Raw genomic sequence first — 15,613 nt, 5'->3', positions numbered from 1 at the left:
TTTCGATCTATATATTGACGAATATGTGATGTGCACATGTACGTATACCTATATATTAAAATAAAAAAAACTATACATACATACATACATACACATATAATAATATGTACAACGGTTTAGTAGTTGGATGTACGTAATGGCACTAGTTATTATATTATATACTATTTACTATATTAATGCAAATCTATGTGAATGGTACCCATATTATTATTGTTTATATGTTAAGATTGTTCATTTCCAAAACATATAATGATTTAGATAGATTGGTCAAACAAAGTTGTCTAAAGTGTTGGACCACTAAAAAGTCTTGAGATTGAAACCAAGAACCATTTTTTTATGAATTGGTTTATAAACTAGTTATGTTTTTCAAGCGTTGCTCCAAGAGACATAACATCGTTTTCAGAATCCATGTTATCAAAATATACAATCTAATGTTTGTTAACACCCGTTAGGGAAAAAAACCTAACTCCCTGGCGTGATTTGTGGCCGTTATTGTAACTCCTGTTAAACACCCAAACATAAGTTAACATTCGTTCATGCTTGTTAAAATTTTTATTTTATTTTTAACGTTATGGACCATTGTTGTAAAAGTATTTGACGGGCAGAGACTATATTCGCCAAAAAAGGTGTACACGCAACAGCCACGCCTTATATATGTGTGTATATATATATAGAGGTTTTAGGTAAAATAAAACAAGTATTAAAGTAAAACAAATAAAACAAAATGTTATTCATCGGTGATAATTACCGTGCATCATTAAAATCGTTTTGTATCAATTGTTTCGTGAATCTTCGTGCATCAATCTAATCATGATCTAAGGGTCAAGATCTTGTCTTATTTATTTTACTTTAATACTTATTTTACAATACCCAACCCCTATATATAGAATGTCAAATGTTAAAATGATTTATAGTTTCAATAGTTTTTTCTTTTCATTTTTGTTTGTTTGTATGTTTTTTAATATATGGTTTTGTTGCACGTAGTGAACTAATATATATTTGATATGATACTTTTTTTATTAAGGTATTGGGGATGAATTACGAGGATATGGATTTTACCCAAGTAAAGTAACATAACACAACTATGTTAATAACAAACTTAATTGCAATGATTGGAGTCGCGTTGAATCACCTACATATGTGTACAATAAGCAACCCGAAAAACCATATACACTCAAGAGAGTAAATATTAAATAATTGTGGGCTTTAATGAAGTTGCAAAGTATGAAGGCGTGCCCTTAAATAGATTTGGGGCTTACAAGCATTGACAGAATAATTAATAAGATTATGTTTGTGTTTGTACTATAGTCTTTAGAGAAAAAACTGCGTAAATTAAAACGATCATTGTATCCCCACAACGTGGCCGGGGCTTTTCGGAGTTCCTTCTTTTTGCTGCAAGCTTGCATTTTTGGCTTGTCCGGATTTATCACAAAATGCTAATAATGAAGAAACAAAAGAGAATATTAGGTATGATTTAGATCTTTTATATCACATGTCTATGATTTTTTAAACACGATATTGAAAACTAAATTAGTTAATTGTATATCATGGAAATTACTTTATACACCACAATAGTTGCTTTAATTTACTTCTACAGATCTATAACATATTTAGAAAGTTGTACCACTGCACATTATATATCTAGTCAAACAACTTTAAGATTAACAAGTACAAGCATCAATAAACTCCAACACTAACTCAACAAGTTCTGTAACTTTAACATCTATTGCAGTAGTGTCCAAAACCAGTTTGGGCACATCACCCACATCATAATCTGTGCACCCATTGTAACCCTCTAATAACTTTTCCATATCGTGCCACGTGGCAGGCTTATGCCAACTGCCACCACACCCATCCTTCCCTCTATTCTCAAGACGACGCCGCCACTCAACTCCGTCCTTCGGTTTACACTCTACCACTATAAGCCTAGACCCATCAATAGAACCAGCTAGGTCAACTAGCCGGTCTAGATGGGTCTTGCGTGAAAGTGGGGAGTCAATAACCACATTAAGGCCAAGACTCAACTGAGTCCTGGCCATATTCCAAATTACTTCATAAGAAAGATCGTTAAGGATCTTAGAGATAGCATGTGATTCTAATTGTGACTCGATTGTGAATGTAGAGTCACGTACATCATCCTTATCTAGTAACGGGCATCTTAGTGATGCAGCTAGGAAGCGGGCTAGCGTGGTTTTGCCCGTCCCGGGGTGTCCTTTCAGTGCCACTATGACTCTTTGTGGTCGAGCATCTTCTCGTTCCATGAAGGATTTCGAATATTAGCAATGTGAATTTGGTGTAATATATCTTTTTATCAAGAATTGTGCAAGAGCTTTATAGTAGTGAAGTTAATGCCACTTGTTGCTTTTAGAATTGTCTTTTTTGAATACAAATATCTTCAAACAATTTTTTGTTACCATAAATTCATAAGATAATTTTGTGGATGAGCACGTCTTTGGATAAACCAAATAATAATTGTCATTTGGTTGTGGACTTGTGGACTTGTGGGTCATTGACTAGTTTATTGATGATAAGATTTGCCTTGTAACGATAGTGACTCATAGAAAATGGTCATCAATTTTTGAGATAATGTACTAGGAGGCAACCGAAGTATTAGTTTCATTTACGGTATTCATTGAACCGTTCAAACTGGCTAATTCTTGAATTGTTAAGTTTAATTCAATGTTTTAAATTTTGAGAACTCAAGTTATTTGGTTCGGCTATGATTTAAGTTAAGAAATACCGTTAAAACCATACATGTAATGGGGAACCCTATCCCCGATACCACAATTGAAAGGTGTGTGTTTATCAAAACAGATTTTATTTTTGTGAAAAATAAATATGAAAAAGTGAGAACTAATCCACTGATAGCATTAAAACATGATATAAAAAATTCTTCCTTTGTTAACAATCTATCACTTTTGGTTTAGAATGAACCCATATACAACTGCAAAAGATACAAATATTTTGGTTTGTAGTGCATTGTAATCTGCAATGGATACAAATGTTTTTGGTTTGTAGTGTGTGTTAAGTTTCTTTTTGACACAATCTGAGACACGAATACATAAGATTATATAGAAAAACCACTTAAGTGGTCAATTGGCCCGAAGGTCCTTTTGAAAGAAGTGTTGAAGGGCTATTGACTTAGAGACCCACGATTCAATCTTAATTCATTGTGGTTTCGGACATTTGCTTCTTGAACATATAGGCATACGTGTTATCACTCATGTTGTACAAACTTCGAACTTCCAGAAGATTGCCCACATCAAATGTCATTGTTAGAATTCTAATTATTAACATCTAACCCTCGTTTCAATATATATATATATATACACACGCGCGCGCGCATAGGGTAGGGTTAACGTAAGAACCACAAATATGGAGAGAACCATCAGTTTTCCTCCCTCTTTCTTCTTTTTTTTGTGTGGTTTTTTATTTTTTTAATTTTTATCTTTCATTTTTTTAATACTTTTTTTTGTTTTTTATTTTCTTTTAATAAAAATCCATTCCAAAAAAAATCTTTTTTTTATAAAAAATCATATGGGTTACATACTTACATGTTGAGAAAATGTATGAATACGGTACGGGCGTTGCCCTCATCCGTTCTAAAAGGGTTGTCACTGGACGCATATGGGAATGGTATGGATTTAATGGGCGGCGATCCAAAAGATGGTGACAGTTGTTACGGTACGGACGTAACCCTTAATTCTAAGGGAGCAAAGCCCTTAGAGATAATTTTTTAATGGTTCTCACGGTTTTCACCGTATATGTTGATTCTCACTTAAACCTTTCAATATATATATATATATATATGAAAAAAAGGGTCAAAACCGTCCAACAAACCGAATTACATGGTTTGGTCAAATCTGGTCAAATATAATACTTGATCTTATCTGGTTTGATACATGTTGACCAAGAAAGTCAGTTTATTTTGAAATGTAGTCAAAAACAGTAACAACCAGCCGTGTGAACTAGATTTAGAAAGCCCAAACATATTTAGCCGTTGAAAAAGAAGCCCAAACATATGCATCTAAAGACTCGTCCAAAAGAAAGAGCTAATAACTTTAGAAAATGTTTGATATATTTATTAAATCTAATTCACAACCAATGAACCACATGATCTCAAGTCATTAAGATCGTTTTTGTAATCCTTCCTACTCGATAAAGTTTGATGCAATTAATCCGAGTATCCACAAAACCCAACTCACTCACTATTATTTTCAACCATAGGAGTGGCAGCCAGTGTATTTCAGCATCTACATAAGCAAGAAACAAAAGAAGAAAACAACCACATACCCTAAGGAAATTTGCAGCCGTAAACCAGATAATAAAGCTGCATTTTATCAGATCCCCAACAAGACATCACAAACATGGTAGAATTAAATTCAACATACATCACGAGTAAGTAAAAGCACTCAAGGTTCACGGCCCAAACAGAATAGTCAACAATAGTAAAAAGTGCAGACGATGGCAGCTTGCTAGTATAACAGAAAAAATTCTGCTGATGAAGAAAAGAGTTTACAAGGATGATACTACTTGGGGCCAATATCCTTGAGAGCACAAATCTGCTCCTCCCCCATTGCAGACATCACACTCACGACCAGGTCCTTTCCCTCTGCAAATCCATCCTTGATCTGCATTCACACGTTCAGTTAGGATTTAAACAGTAGCTTCTTGAAGGTCAAAAAGGTCAATTTCATTGTGTATTCATCTACAATCATTATCGCATATAGAAGTGATTTGAATAAGAAAATATTTGGTGTCTTGTCTTATCTCTGACATGTTGTCGTTAATATATATAACTACTAAAGACGATATTTCCACAATAAGATGTAGAAAAGTTGATGTAGGAGACGCAACTGTATGTTCCCCGTAACACCGTGACAAATATAATGGGATTTCTCTTTATATTTTACAAAAAAAAATAAGAAGCTAAATCACATAAGCAACACAATAAAACATCATAGATTGTAGCAATTCATCTATATTATATATACTGTACCACAAGAAATGCAAGATAAAGTTGTAAGGCGTGACACGTACCTGGGTCAGGAGAGCATCATCAGTTGGGAGCTTCAGGTCATCCTTGGTGTTGCCATTTTCAGTCAACAGACTCACCTGAAATACAACAATTATAATTAATTTCGATAAATAATTTGAATACTACGAAAATAAGTCACAAATAAACTAAATAAAACATACAAATCCATCCTCGGAAATATCAATTAGTTGGTAGTCGGTACGGTTGACATGAGGAACCTGAAAACAGATGATAATAATAAAAAAAAGAAGTTAAATATAAACTGAACCCGTAACGAGAAATGAAACAAGACAAGAGAAAAACATGGACTTTACATACATCACAATTGTGGGAAGAGGGCACAATATCTTCAAGCTTTTTCCCATTAAAGATGTCAATTGCAACAAAGTGACACTTAGCATGACCATGCTTGCCTGTCTTGGAGGTAGAAACTTCCACAACCTGCAAGGTACGTAAATCCCCATGCATAAGTCAATTGTCAATGTAATCCATTCAACAACATACAAACCATTTAGTGCATCTATCAAAAACATGTGATGCAACGAAATTAAAAAAAAAAAAATGTAACAAGAGAGCAGACCTAGATCAATATTCACCCATATATATAAAATCATTGCACATCCAAGAATTAGAATATCAAGTAAGCATAGGAGAGGATTACCCACAAATTACAAATGAGCAATCAATTATCGCAACTAATATCAACGCACCCCACAATATCTCATACCAACATTAACGAGAGGATCCAAATTACGTATGTGATCCTTACACCCAAAAGATTTAGCTTGATCATAAACACCACAAGAATAGCAATAACATATCAGAAAGTCATTCACTTCGGGAGCGTTTGGAATTGGTTATTTTAAAGAACATATTCCTTTTAAAATTAGCACATTAGCAGTTTTCAGGAGAGTGTTTAAGATTAGTTATCCGCCTAAAAGCATATAAACACTTGAATAAGTTATGCTCGGAGTTCTAAGGTTGTAGATTTAAACTCATTATTCTGGTCTAATAAACTTGTAACATGCTTGTCAAGTAAAAATAACCAAATTCATCCTTTCATCAAGCTCAAATCTCGTGTCTTGGGTCACCGTAAGTGGCGCGAGTTTTTTTCCCACTCCTTTTGTAATCCTCGCAGGTAATGTTTCGGGATGAGTCTAGATTTTGTCGTTTGTTGTAACTTCTAGATTTATATGTATTTGTACTCTTTGGTTCTAGCACCTTGCCAGATAATTATTAATAAAACTTCTGCTGTTTTAAAAAAAAATCTTTCTGCCTTAACATTTGGTCACAAAGCTAAGTTGACAAAAAAATAATTCGTTTTTAGTTATCATACTGCGCTTCTTACCCAAATTGTTGACATAAACAAATTACATATTATTTTATATTTTAATTTTAAGACTATATATGAAATCTATACATACAAAACAAAAAAACTAACGAATAATAATAATCCTAACTTCAAAAGTCAACACAAAATCATCATCAAATCAAATCAAAGGGAAATGATAATAATAATAATTATAATTATTATTATAATAAACCTTGCAAGCGCGGTTTTTGATAACGATGTGACCGCCTTTACGGATAGTACCAGCTTGCTGAGGGTAGGTTTTGGAGGCGCCGGCATCGGCTTTTGATTCAAACTGATGCTCTTCGTCCGACATGTTTTTCCGATCTCCGATTTATTATTATTTGATGGATTTCAAAAGGAGAGCAGAAGCTGTGTAGTGTGTGTGTTTATGTTAATTTTGGGATTTTATATTTTATTTTAATTTTTTAAAAATAATATAAGATATAGATATAGGATATATCAAGAACGGGCTGTATGCCTGTATGTATAGTCAGTATAGACGTGCCACTGGGCCGGTTAGCGTTTGTTTTAAGCTGAGTTTAAGTGAGTTGCCCACATACGTTTTTATTTTTATTTATAAAGAAAAAAAAAAAAACTAAAGAATATCATCAATTTTCATTTGTTTATCATGATTTTAATTTTGATAAGGTTATCATGATTTTAATTGTCACATCATATTTTTTTAAATTCTTGAAATTCTTTTATTTTACTTCCTCTCATATAAAAATCCTTTCATATTCTTATTTCATATACAAATAAAAGATATTTATTCTATAAAAAAACGTGTTCTTAGCATATATACCCTATGAATGAGCAAAGAAGGACATGATTCAATGATATGAAGAAGGAAAGACAAACAAAGATACGGAAAGACATGTACAAACATTACCATTAGAAATAGCCTAATGAGTCTGGCAACTTGTGAGAGATGGTCAGATGGCATGAGATACATCCCATACCATATGAGAACATCACTGCCGATCCCGTGGTGAGATGTGGTATGGAGTAAGGCAGTATGTCGTGTGAGAGAAAGAGAAGATGACTCTTGCAATAATTATCTTTTATGGAAACTAGTCCGTTAGTCGGTTTTATGATTCATTAATTATATTTAGCTATTCAGGTATAAAATGAATATGATATGACATTGTCTAACAAATTTATAGCAAGAGATGAAATTGAAGTTGAAAATGATGTAGACAGTCTTAACACCCTCTAAGTAAGCACCTAATGTTGTCTTCCACGAGATTTAAGTCGTAATACCTCGACAGTGTATGGGTAAGGTTAAGATGATTGTAGACAGTCTTACCAATATAATGTCGGGTTACAGAAGCTGCTGCTTTCAGATATAACTAAGATCGAAAAGAATACCCGGTCTTGCAAGACATAAGGATAGATCACTGCTCTATCTCCAGAGACAAGGGGCAAAGATGACCACTTATCCAACCTTGTTGGTTTCGCCACCACCACCGTCACTCACCAACAAAAGTTATCTCCATCACATCATCTTGCATGCTATAAAATAGAGTAAATTATAGACGTCGTATAGCACTGGGACCAAACTAGTTTTTTGATGTTTGCGACTATTTATGCATATGATGAATAACCTTTGATATATATTCGATTCACAACTAATTAATGAACATCTAAATTCAGTAAAATTACTTTTGTAATACGTCCTACTCGATAAACTTTGATGCAACTAATCTGAGTACCTACAAAGCCCAACTGACCCACTTTATTATCAACCACAGGAGTGCCAGCCAGTGTATTTAAACATTTTCATAAACAAAAATCAAAATGAAGAATACAACATAATACCATAAGGAAATTTACAGCCGTAAACCAAATAATCAGCTGCATTTTATCAGATCCCAAGAAAACATCACAAACATGGTAGAATTAAATTCAGCATACATCGAGAGCAAGTAAAAGTACTTTATGTTCATGACCCAAACAGAAAAGTCAACAATAGCATGAACTGTAGATGATGGCAAATTGCTAGTAGTATTACAACAGAAAAAGTTCTGCTGATAAAGCAAAGAGTTTATGAGGAGAATACTACTTGGGGCCGATATCCTTGAGAGCACAAATCTGCTCCTCCCCCATTGCAGACATCACACTCACGACCAGGTCCTTTCCCTCTGCAAATCCATCCTTGATCTGCATTCGCACAAACAGTTAGGATTTAACACTAGCATCTTGAAGGTCAAAAAGGTCAATTTCATTGTCTATTCAGCTACAATCATCATCGCATATAAATTGATTTGAATAAGAAAATATTTGGTGTCTTCACCAACAGTCTTATCTCTGAAATGTTGTCGCTAATAAGTATAACTACTAAAGATGGTATTTCCACAATGAGATGTAGAAAAAGTGATGTGGGAGACGCACATATATGTTTCCTCAAAAAACCGTGACATATATAATGGAGATCTCTGTTATAAACGCTGTTTTATAACGATTCTATCGAATACCTCTAAAATGTTGTCACTAATAAATATAACTAATATATCCACAATAAGATATGGAAAAACTGATATGAGAGAAGCACATATACCTTCCCCATAACACCAAGACATATGAAATGGGATTTCTCATAAATTTTGAAAAGAAAAAAGAAAGAAGCTAAATCATATAAGCAACACCATAAGACATCATAGATCGGATTACTATGGTAGCATTTATCTATATTGTACCCGACATGACATACCTGAGTCAGAAGAGCATCATCAGTTGGGAGCTTCAGGTCATCCTTGGTGTTGCCATTTTCAGTCAACAGACTCACCTGAAATACAACAATAATACTCAATCTCAAATATATAATTGTAATACCACAAAATTATTTTACCAGTATTAAACTGAATAAAACACCAGTATTAAACTGAATAAAACATACAAATCCATCCTCAGAAATATCAATCAGCTGGTAGTCTACTCGGTTGACATGAGGGACCTGAAAACAGATAATAATAACAAAAAAAATTAACTTTATAAAGTGAAAGGGTAAAATGAAACAAGACAAGAGAAAAACATGGACTTTACATACATCACAATTGTGAGATGAGGGCACAATATCTTCAAGCTTTTTCCCATTAAAGATGTCAATTGCAACAAAGTGACACTTAGCATGACCATGCTTGCCGGTCTTAGAGGTAGAAACTTCTACAACCTGCAAGGAAAATCCCCATGCATAAGGCAACGTAATCCATTCAACAGCATACAACTATTTAGTGCATAAACAAAAACATGTGATGCAGCAAAAAAAAAAACAAGACAGTAGACCTAGTTATATTCACCCGTATCTATAAAATCATTGCACATCCAAAAATTAAAATATCAGGTAAGCAAATGAAAGGATTACACACAAATTACTAATGAGCAATCAATTATTCCAGTACAATTACCCAGGCATGCTGCTATAAAAATATATGTGATCCTTTCACCTATAAGATTTAGCTTGATCATAAGCACCACAAGAATAGCAATAACATATCAGAAAGTCATTCACTTAGGGAGCGTTTTATATTAAAGAAAATATTTCTTGTACTGTTAGCACATAAGCAGTTTTTAGAAGAATGTTTAGGATTGGTTATCCGCTAAGTAACGAGCAACAATTAAATAAGTAATTCCCAAAGACCCTCTAAAGCAAAAAAGAAAAACACTTGAATAAGTTATGCTCAGAGTTCAAAGGTTGTAGATTTATACTCATTATTCTGGTCTGATTAACTTATAACATATTGACATGCTTATGTACTAACATTTGGTCCAAATCTTTCTGCCTTAACATTTGGTCCCAATTCCCAAAAGGACATATTCAGATCTACGTCAGATCAGCTCCCATCTAAAAATAACTTATTAGCATTTTCAAACTGGTTATCACACCTTAAATATAAGATTAATTATAAAGTAAATTCAACAAATAATTTTTTAAATAATCAGTGTTTAGTCATCTACCTGTGCTTTTTATCCAAATTATATATTAATAGATTAAAATCAAATATTTTATATATAAAAACCTATAGATACACAAAAATCTAACAAATAATAATATATAATAATAACCATCAGAACCCTGGCTCTAATCCTAACTTCAAAAGTCAACACAAAATCATCATCAAATCAAAAGAATAATAATAATAATAATAATAATAATAAACCTTGCAAGCTCGGTTTTTGATAACGATGTGACCGCCTTTACGGATAGTACCGGCTTGCTGAGGGTAGGTTTTGGAAGCGCCGGCATCGGCCTTCGATTCAAACTGATGCTCTTCGTCCGACATAATTTTCCGATCTCCGATTTACTTGATGGATTTCAACTGGAGAGCAGAAGCCGTGTGTGTGTGTTAGGTGTTAATATTAGGGTTTTGTAAAACACTAGATATAGATATATCGATAACGGAGTGTATGTAGAGAGGTGTGGGGAGTGGGGACTGTGGAGCCGGTTCGACCGTCTGTTTGGATATACTTTATTTTTACATTATTATTAGCGTTTGTTGTAAGCCACAGTTAAAGGCATTATTACATGCACTAATTTGAGATGCTATAGCACTCACAGCGACCATACGTCCGTACCAAACGACCCATTAGTCCATTACTAATTTTTTTATGTGTTCAATTTATTGTATATAAAAAGATACTTGCATAATACGGTGGTGATACGGTGGTGATAGTGACAACAACATATGGTAGTAATACTGTAATTGGTAACTATGTAATTATTAATCTAAAAATAATTTATGTCATGGATAGTATAGTTATTTTATAGGTTAAGAGATATATGTTATAAATAATTTCATTTAAGAGTATGTTAAATGAAAATATTTTAATTAATGAATAAAAAAGGAATAGTCTGTATAGATTCTGTTGGATTATATATTAAGGATATTTTGATAGATTTAATGTGCAGGTTGAACATTTATTGAAAATTAAAGTTATTTTGAGTTTTATAAAGATAAAAAGTTGAAAAATGAGATAACTTTTTTATGAAGGAGTAGAAGAAGAAGAGAGGGGGGGGGGGGGGGGGGGGACAAATGGACTATGAGTCGGGGTCTAAAGCCTATTGGTGTTGGCTCGTGGTCATAAGAATAATGAGTTCACAAGGACGTTGTATTAACACTTTCACACTTTAATATTTAATTGCTCAAAAAAATTATAAAAATTTTAACACCTTCCATCTTTAAAAATAGTTACATATGAAATTACTGATAATAAACACTTATCATAAAAAAAGATTTAATAAAATATCAAATTTGTTCTTAATGAGTTAATTTACACTTTAAACCTTTATTTTAATATTTAACACTTGAAACCTTTATCTTCTAAAAAATTCCACTATCACAATTACATTTAACTACACCACTTGACACCGCTGCTAGTATCATCACCGACACCACTAGACCACCGTCAGCGCATTGCGCGGGTGCCATGCTCGTATACTATTATATTTTTCATTTTACCCAGACTATTAAAGAAAAACGAATTTAGTTTTAAAAATAAAAGGATATATTACCGTTTAGTTAACTTTCACGAATTTAAGTATATGCTTCTTTATTTGTTCAAATACATATTACGAATTTAAATAAAATTGTTAATATTTCCAAATTCTCCTTGATAAAAATCATTATGCAGCATACTAGTATACTGCTAAACAATAGCCATAAGCATAAGAGTGCCAGACTGTCGGTGTATTTAAACACCTTCATAAGAAAGAATCAAGAAAAGAATACAACCACATACCATAAAGAAAGTTGCATACCGAACCAGATAATAAGCTGCATTTTTATCAGATGCCCAACAAAACATCACAAACATATGGTAGAATTATATTCAACGTACATCAAGAGCAAGTAAAAGGTACTATATGTTCATGGCCCAAATAGAATAGTCAACGATAGTACAAAGTGCAGATGATGCCAGATTGCTAGTCGTATTCCAACAGAGAAAACTCTGCTGATGAGGCAAGGAATTTAAGAGGATACTACTACTTGGGGCCGATATCCTTGAGAGCACAAATCTGCTCCTCCCCCATTGCAGACATCACACTCACGACCAGGTCCTTTCCCTCTGCAAATCCATCCTTGATCTGCATTTACATAAACAGTCAACATTATAAAACTATTATCTTGAAAGTCAAAAAGGTCAATTTCATTGTCTATTCGTCAACAATCATCACTACACGTATTTGAATAAAAACATATATTGCGTCTTCGCTAATAGTCTTACTTAGAGCTACGAAAGATGATATATCCACAAAAAGATATAGAAAAATTGATGTGAGCAAAAAAAGGAGGCAAATCATATAAGCAACACTATAAAATATCATAGATAGTGCGTTCATCTATCCAATGTGAGATAAAGTCAAATGACATGACATACCTGAGTCAGGAGAGCATCATCGGTTGGGAGCTTGAGGTCATCCTTGGTGTTGCCATTTTCAGTCAACAGACTCACCTGAAATACAACAATTATAATCAATCTCGAATATATAATTTTAAATATGATAAAATTAATTCACCAATATAAAACTGAATTCAACATACAAATCCATCCTCAGAAATATCAATCAGCTGGTAGTCAGTACGGTTGACATGAGGGACCTGAAAACAGATAATAAAATTAAAAAAAAAAAAAGAAAGTTAACTATATGAAGTGAATGGGTAATGGGAAATGAAACAAGACGAGAAAAACATGGATTTTGCATACATCACAATTGTGGGATGAGGGCACAATATCTTCAAGCTTTTTCCCATTGAAGATGTCAATTGCAACAAAGTGACACTTAGCATGACCATGCTTGCCGGTCTTGGAGGTAGAAACTTCTACAACCTGCAAGGTACGTAAATCCCCATGTATAAGCTAGTCGACGTAATCCATTCAACAACATACAACCATGTAGTGCATCTATCGAAAACAAAACATGTGATGCAACAAGTAACATTTATAACAAGATAGCAGACTTAATTCAATAGTCACCCGTATATATAAAATCATTGACTATCCAGGATTAGAATATCAAGTAAGCAAGGGAGAGGATTACACACAAATTACAAATGAGCAATCAATTATTGCAACTAATATCAACGCACCACATGATATTTCATACCAAAATTAATGAGAGGATCCAGCATTACACATGCATGCTGTTAAATTCATTATTTTTGTCTGATAAACTTATATATCTCTACTACATTATAAAGCATTTGTTCCTTCAAAAATTTCAACTTTCAACTTTTCAACCAGTCATTTTCATCTCTCTCCTTAAATCTCAACCACTCATTTTTTTTCTCTCTCCTCCATAAATCATTTTATTCTTCTAACTCATTTAAAATCTTTTATCTCAAAAACCGTACATCGATAAATTATAAAAATTATATGGGTGTTCTTAAAATTTCATGGTCTTTCATTAGAGAGGTCATTCGATATACTTTCGACGAATTTTTAAATCCGAGGGAGGAGCCCATACGGCTAAGGCATTTGACTATCACACTCTATGACCTATCACCTCCTATGTGCTATCAAACTCTATAACCTATCACCCCCACCATCTTACCACCGCAACGTGCGGATACTTTATAAGTATATATAATTGGGACATGCTTGTAAAAGTAGAAAAAGCAACCAAATTCATCCATTTGTGAGTTCAAATCTTTCAGCCTTAACTTTTGATCCAAAGCAACCAAATTCATCATTTGTGAGCTCAAATTAATAGATCTAGGTCAGATCAACTACCATCTTAAAAAGGCTTATTAGCATTTTCAAACTGGTTATCAAATTGTATACACAAGAAGCTAACAAATTATAACAACAATAATAATAATCAGAATCCTAACCCAAATCCTAAAAAACTTAACACAAATCATCATCAAACAAAGAAAAATGTATCAAAGAGAGATAATGAAAATAAAAACCTTGCAAGCGCGGTTTTTGATAACGATGTGACCGCCTTTACGGATAGTACCAGCTTGCTGCGGGTAGGTTTTGGAAGCGCCGGCATCGGCTTTTGATTCAAACTGGTGCTCTTCGTCCGACATAATTTTCCGATCTCCGATTTACTTGATGGATTTCAATTGGAGAGCAGAAGCCGTGTGTGTGTGTTTGTGTTAGGTGTTCTTGGGTTAATTTTGGGGTATTTTTTTTTTTATAAATATATACTAAAATGATTAGATATCGATAGATGTCATATGTCCTGGGCTGTCCGGCTGTATGCATCGATGTGTGTGGGGACGGGGAGTCGCCGGTTCGACCGTCTCGTTGGAAGATTGAGATACCCAACTTTATAATTAAAAGTTGATCCAACTTTAAATTTAACTTTAAATTTAGAAAATTTTAATCCTGTCTAGATTATTTTACGGTTTACATTATTTATCTATTTATGTGAGATAATGGTTAATTTTGTTAACAAAGCACCTTAAAAATGCTCTTAATTTACATTATTAAATAAATGGAAAAGAATAGTCAATTTCGAAAAATAAAGAGTTGTGATTAACAGATAAGTTATTAGAGCAAATATGTTTTAGTATAATAACAAAAAATTGTATAAAATATTCTTAATAATTAAATTACGCTACCAGTCATTTATTTTTTAAAGTATCTTCATTAACTCTTTACATCAATTACTTTTACATCAATTATCAACATCACTCGACGCCCTTTCCAGTCTTCACCTCCACACCGTCGCCGTCATGACCACCGTCGCATTGTCTGGGTACCGTGCTAGTTATAAAATAATGACACGTGTTAAAATCAAAATATAATTAGAAAAAATAATTAGTATAATCCACATGTCATAAATTTATAGGTTAAGAGAATTTTTTTCTAACTTTTAGGTGGATATATCATTTCTCTTTTATTATTATTAACTATTTTTATCAAAAGAAAATTTTTTTCCCCTTTTTGAACGGCATTGTCAAAGATAATATATGTATCTCAATTACAACTTATTAACAAGAAACTCATATGTTACGATAGCGATGTCACTTTACATCGCTATACTCATTGTTTGTAATTTACCCATTCTATACATTGTATAATACTTTTGTTAGTTTTTTTTATTCATATAAACCGATTAGCAATAATTTTGAAACTGTGTTGTGATACACTCATAAACCTTTCCTCATTTCGTATAAACAATGATTATTGTTAGTAGTTTACCCATTCCCTTATGATACACTGTATAATACCTTACATCAGTATATGACTTAAAGTCTGATTGACAGGTCAAT

General features: G+C 33.1%; 3 protein-coding genes across 3 annotated transcripts; all 3 read right to left on the bottom strand.

Annotated features, from left to right (window-relative positions):
- Nucleotides 1-4,313: 4,313 nt before the first annotated feature.
- Nucleotides 4,314-6,866, bottom strand: LOC122611324 (eukaryotic translation initiation factor 5A). Its single transcript, XM_043784337.1, has 5 exons — nt 6,583-6,866; nt 5,357-5,479; nt 5,200-5,256; nt 5,041-5,115; nt 4,314-4,631 (listed from the first exon to the last, which is right to left on the bottom strand). The coding sequence occupies exons 1-5, from the start codon at nt 6,703-6,705 to the stop codon at nt 4,530-4,532; spliced, it is 480 nt and encodes a 159-aa protein (XP_043640272.1). The 5' UTR covers nt 6,706-6,866; the 3' UTR covers nt 4,314-4,529.
- Nucleotides 6,867-8,230: 1,364 nt separating this feature from the next.
- Nucleotides 8,231-10,830, bottom strand: LOC122578706 (eukaryotic translation initiation factor 5A-like). The gene is made up of 5 exons (XM_043750723.1): nt 10,550-10,830; nt 9,439-9,561; nt 9,289-9,345; nt 9,103-9,177; nt 8,231-8,552 (listed from the first exon to the last, which is right to left on the bottom strand). The coding sequence occupies exons 1-5, from the start codon at nt 10,670-10,672 to the stop codon at nt 8,451-8,453; spliced, it is 480 nt and encodes a 159-aa protein (XP_043606658.1). The 5' UTR covers nt 10,673-10,830; the 3' UTR covers nt 8,231-8,450.
- A 1,314-nt stretch (nt 10,831-12,144) lies between these two features.
- Nucleotides 12,145-14,537, bottom strand: LOC122578707 (eukaryotic translation initiation factor 5A). The gene is made up of 5 exons (XM_043750724.1): nt 14,300-14,537; nt 13,095-13,217; nt 12,932-12,988; nt 12,768-12,842; nt 12,145-12,474 (listed from the first exon to the last, which is right to left on the bottom strand). Exons 1-5 carry the CDS (start codon nt 14,420-14,422, stop codon nt 12,373-12,375), a joined length of 480 nt encoding a protein of 159 aa, XP_043606659.1. The 5' UTR covers nt 14,423-14,537; the 3' UTR covers nt 12,145-12,372.
- Nucleotides 14,538-15,613: the final 1,076 nt, after the last annotated feature.

Source organism: Erigeron canadensis, chromosome 8 (assembly GCF_010389155.1).
Source record: "Erigeron canadensis isolate Cc75 chromosome 8, C_canadensis_v1, whole genome shotgun sequence".
Classification (NCBI taxonomy): Eukaryota; Viridiplantae; Streptophyta; class Magnoliopsida; order Asterales; family Asteraceae; genus Erigeron; species Erigeron canadensis.
Note: the sequence above shows the minus strand (reverse complement) of the source record. Positions and strands in the feature narration are given on the sequence as shown.

What these genes read in the sequence shown, in the direction of transcription:
- LOC122611324 (XM_043784337.1), bottom strand. Translation starts at nt 6,705, where the DNA reads ATGTCGGACGAAGAGCATCAGTTTGAATCAAAAGCCGATGCCGGCGCC. An exon ending in CCTCTTCCCACAATTGTGAT is followed by an intron (nt 5,257 to 5,356) that starts GTATGTAAAGTC and finishes ATCTGTTTTCAG; the next exon opens with GTTCCTCATGTCAACCGTAC. An exon ending in ATATTTCCGAGGATGGATTT is followed by an intron (nt 5,116 to 5,199) that starts GTATGTTTTATT and finishes GTTGTATTTCAG; the next exon opens with GTGAGTCTGTTGACTGAAAA.
- LOC122578706 (XM_043750723.1), bottom strand. Translation starts at nt 10,672, where the DNA reads ATGTCGGACGAAGAGCATCAGTTTGAATCGAAGGCCGATGCCGGCGCT. An exon ending in TCAAAAACCGAGCTTGCAAG is followed by an intron (nt 9,562 to 10,549) that starts GTTTATTATTAT and finishes TTTTCCTTGCAG; the next exon opens with GTTGTAGAAGTTTCTACCTC. An exon ending in CCTCATCTCACAATTGTGAT is followed by an intron (nt 9,346 to 9,438) that starts GTATGTAAAGTC and finishes ATCTGTTTTCAG; the next exon opens with GTCCCTCATGTCAACCGAGT.
- LOC122578707 (XM_043750724.1), bottom strand. Translation starts at nt 14,422, where the DNA reads ATGTCGGACGAAGAGCACCAGTTTGAATCAAAAGCCGATGCCGGCGCT. An exon ending in TCAAAAACCGCGCTTGCAAG is followed by an intron (nt 13,218 to 14,299) that starts GTTTTTATTTTC and finishes CGTACCTTGCAG; the next exon opens with GTTGTAGAAGTTTCTACCTC. An exon ending in ATGATGCTCTCCTGACTCAG is followed by an intron (nt 12,475 to 12,767) that starts GTATGTCATGTC and finishes ATGTAAATGCAG; the next exon opens with ATCAAGGATGGATTTGCAGA.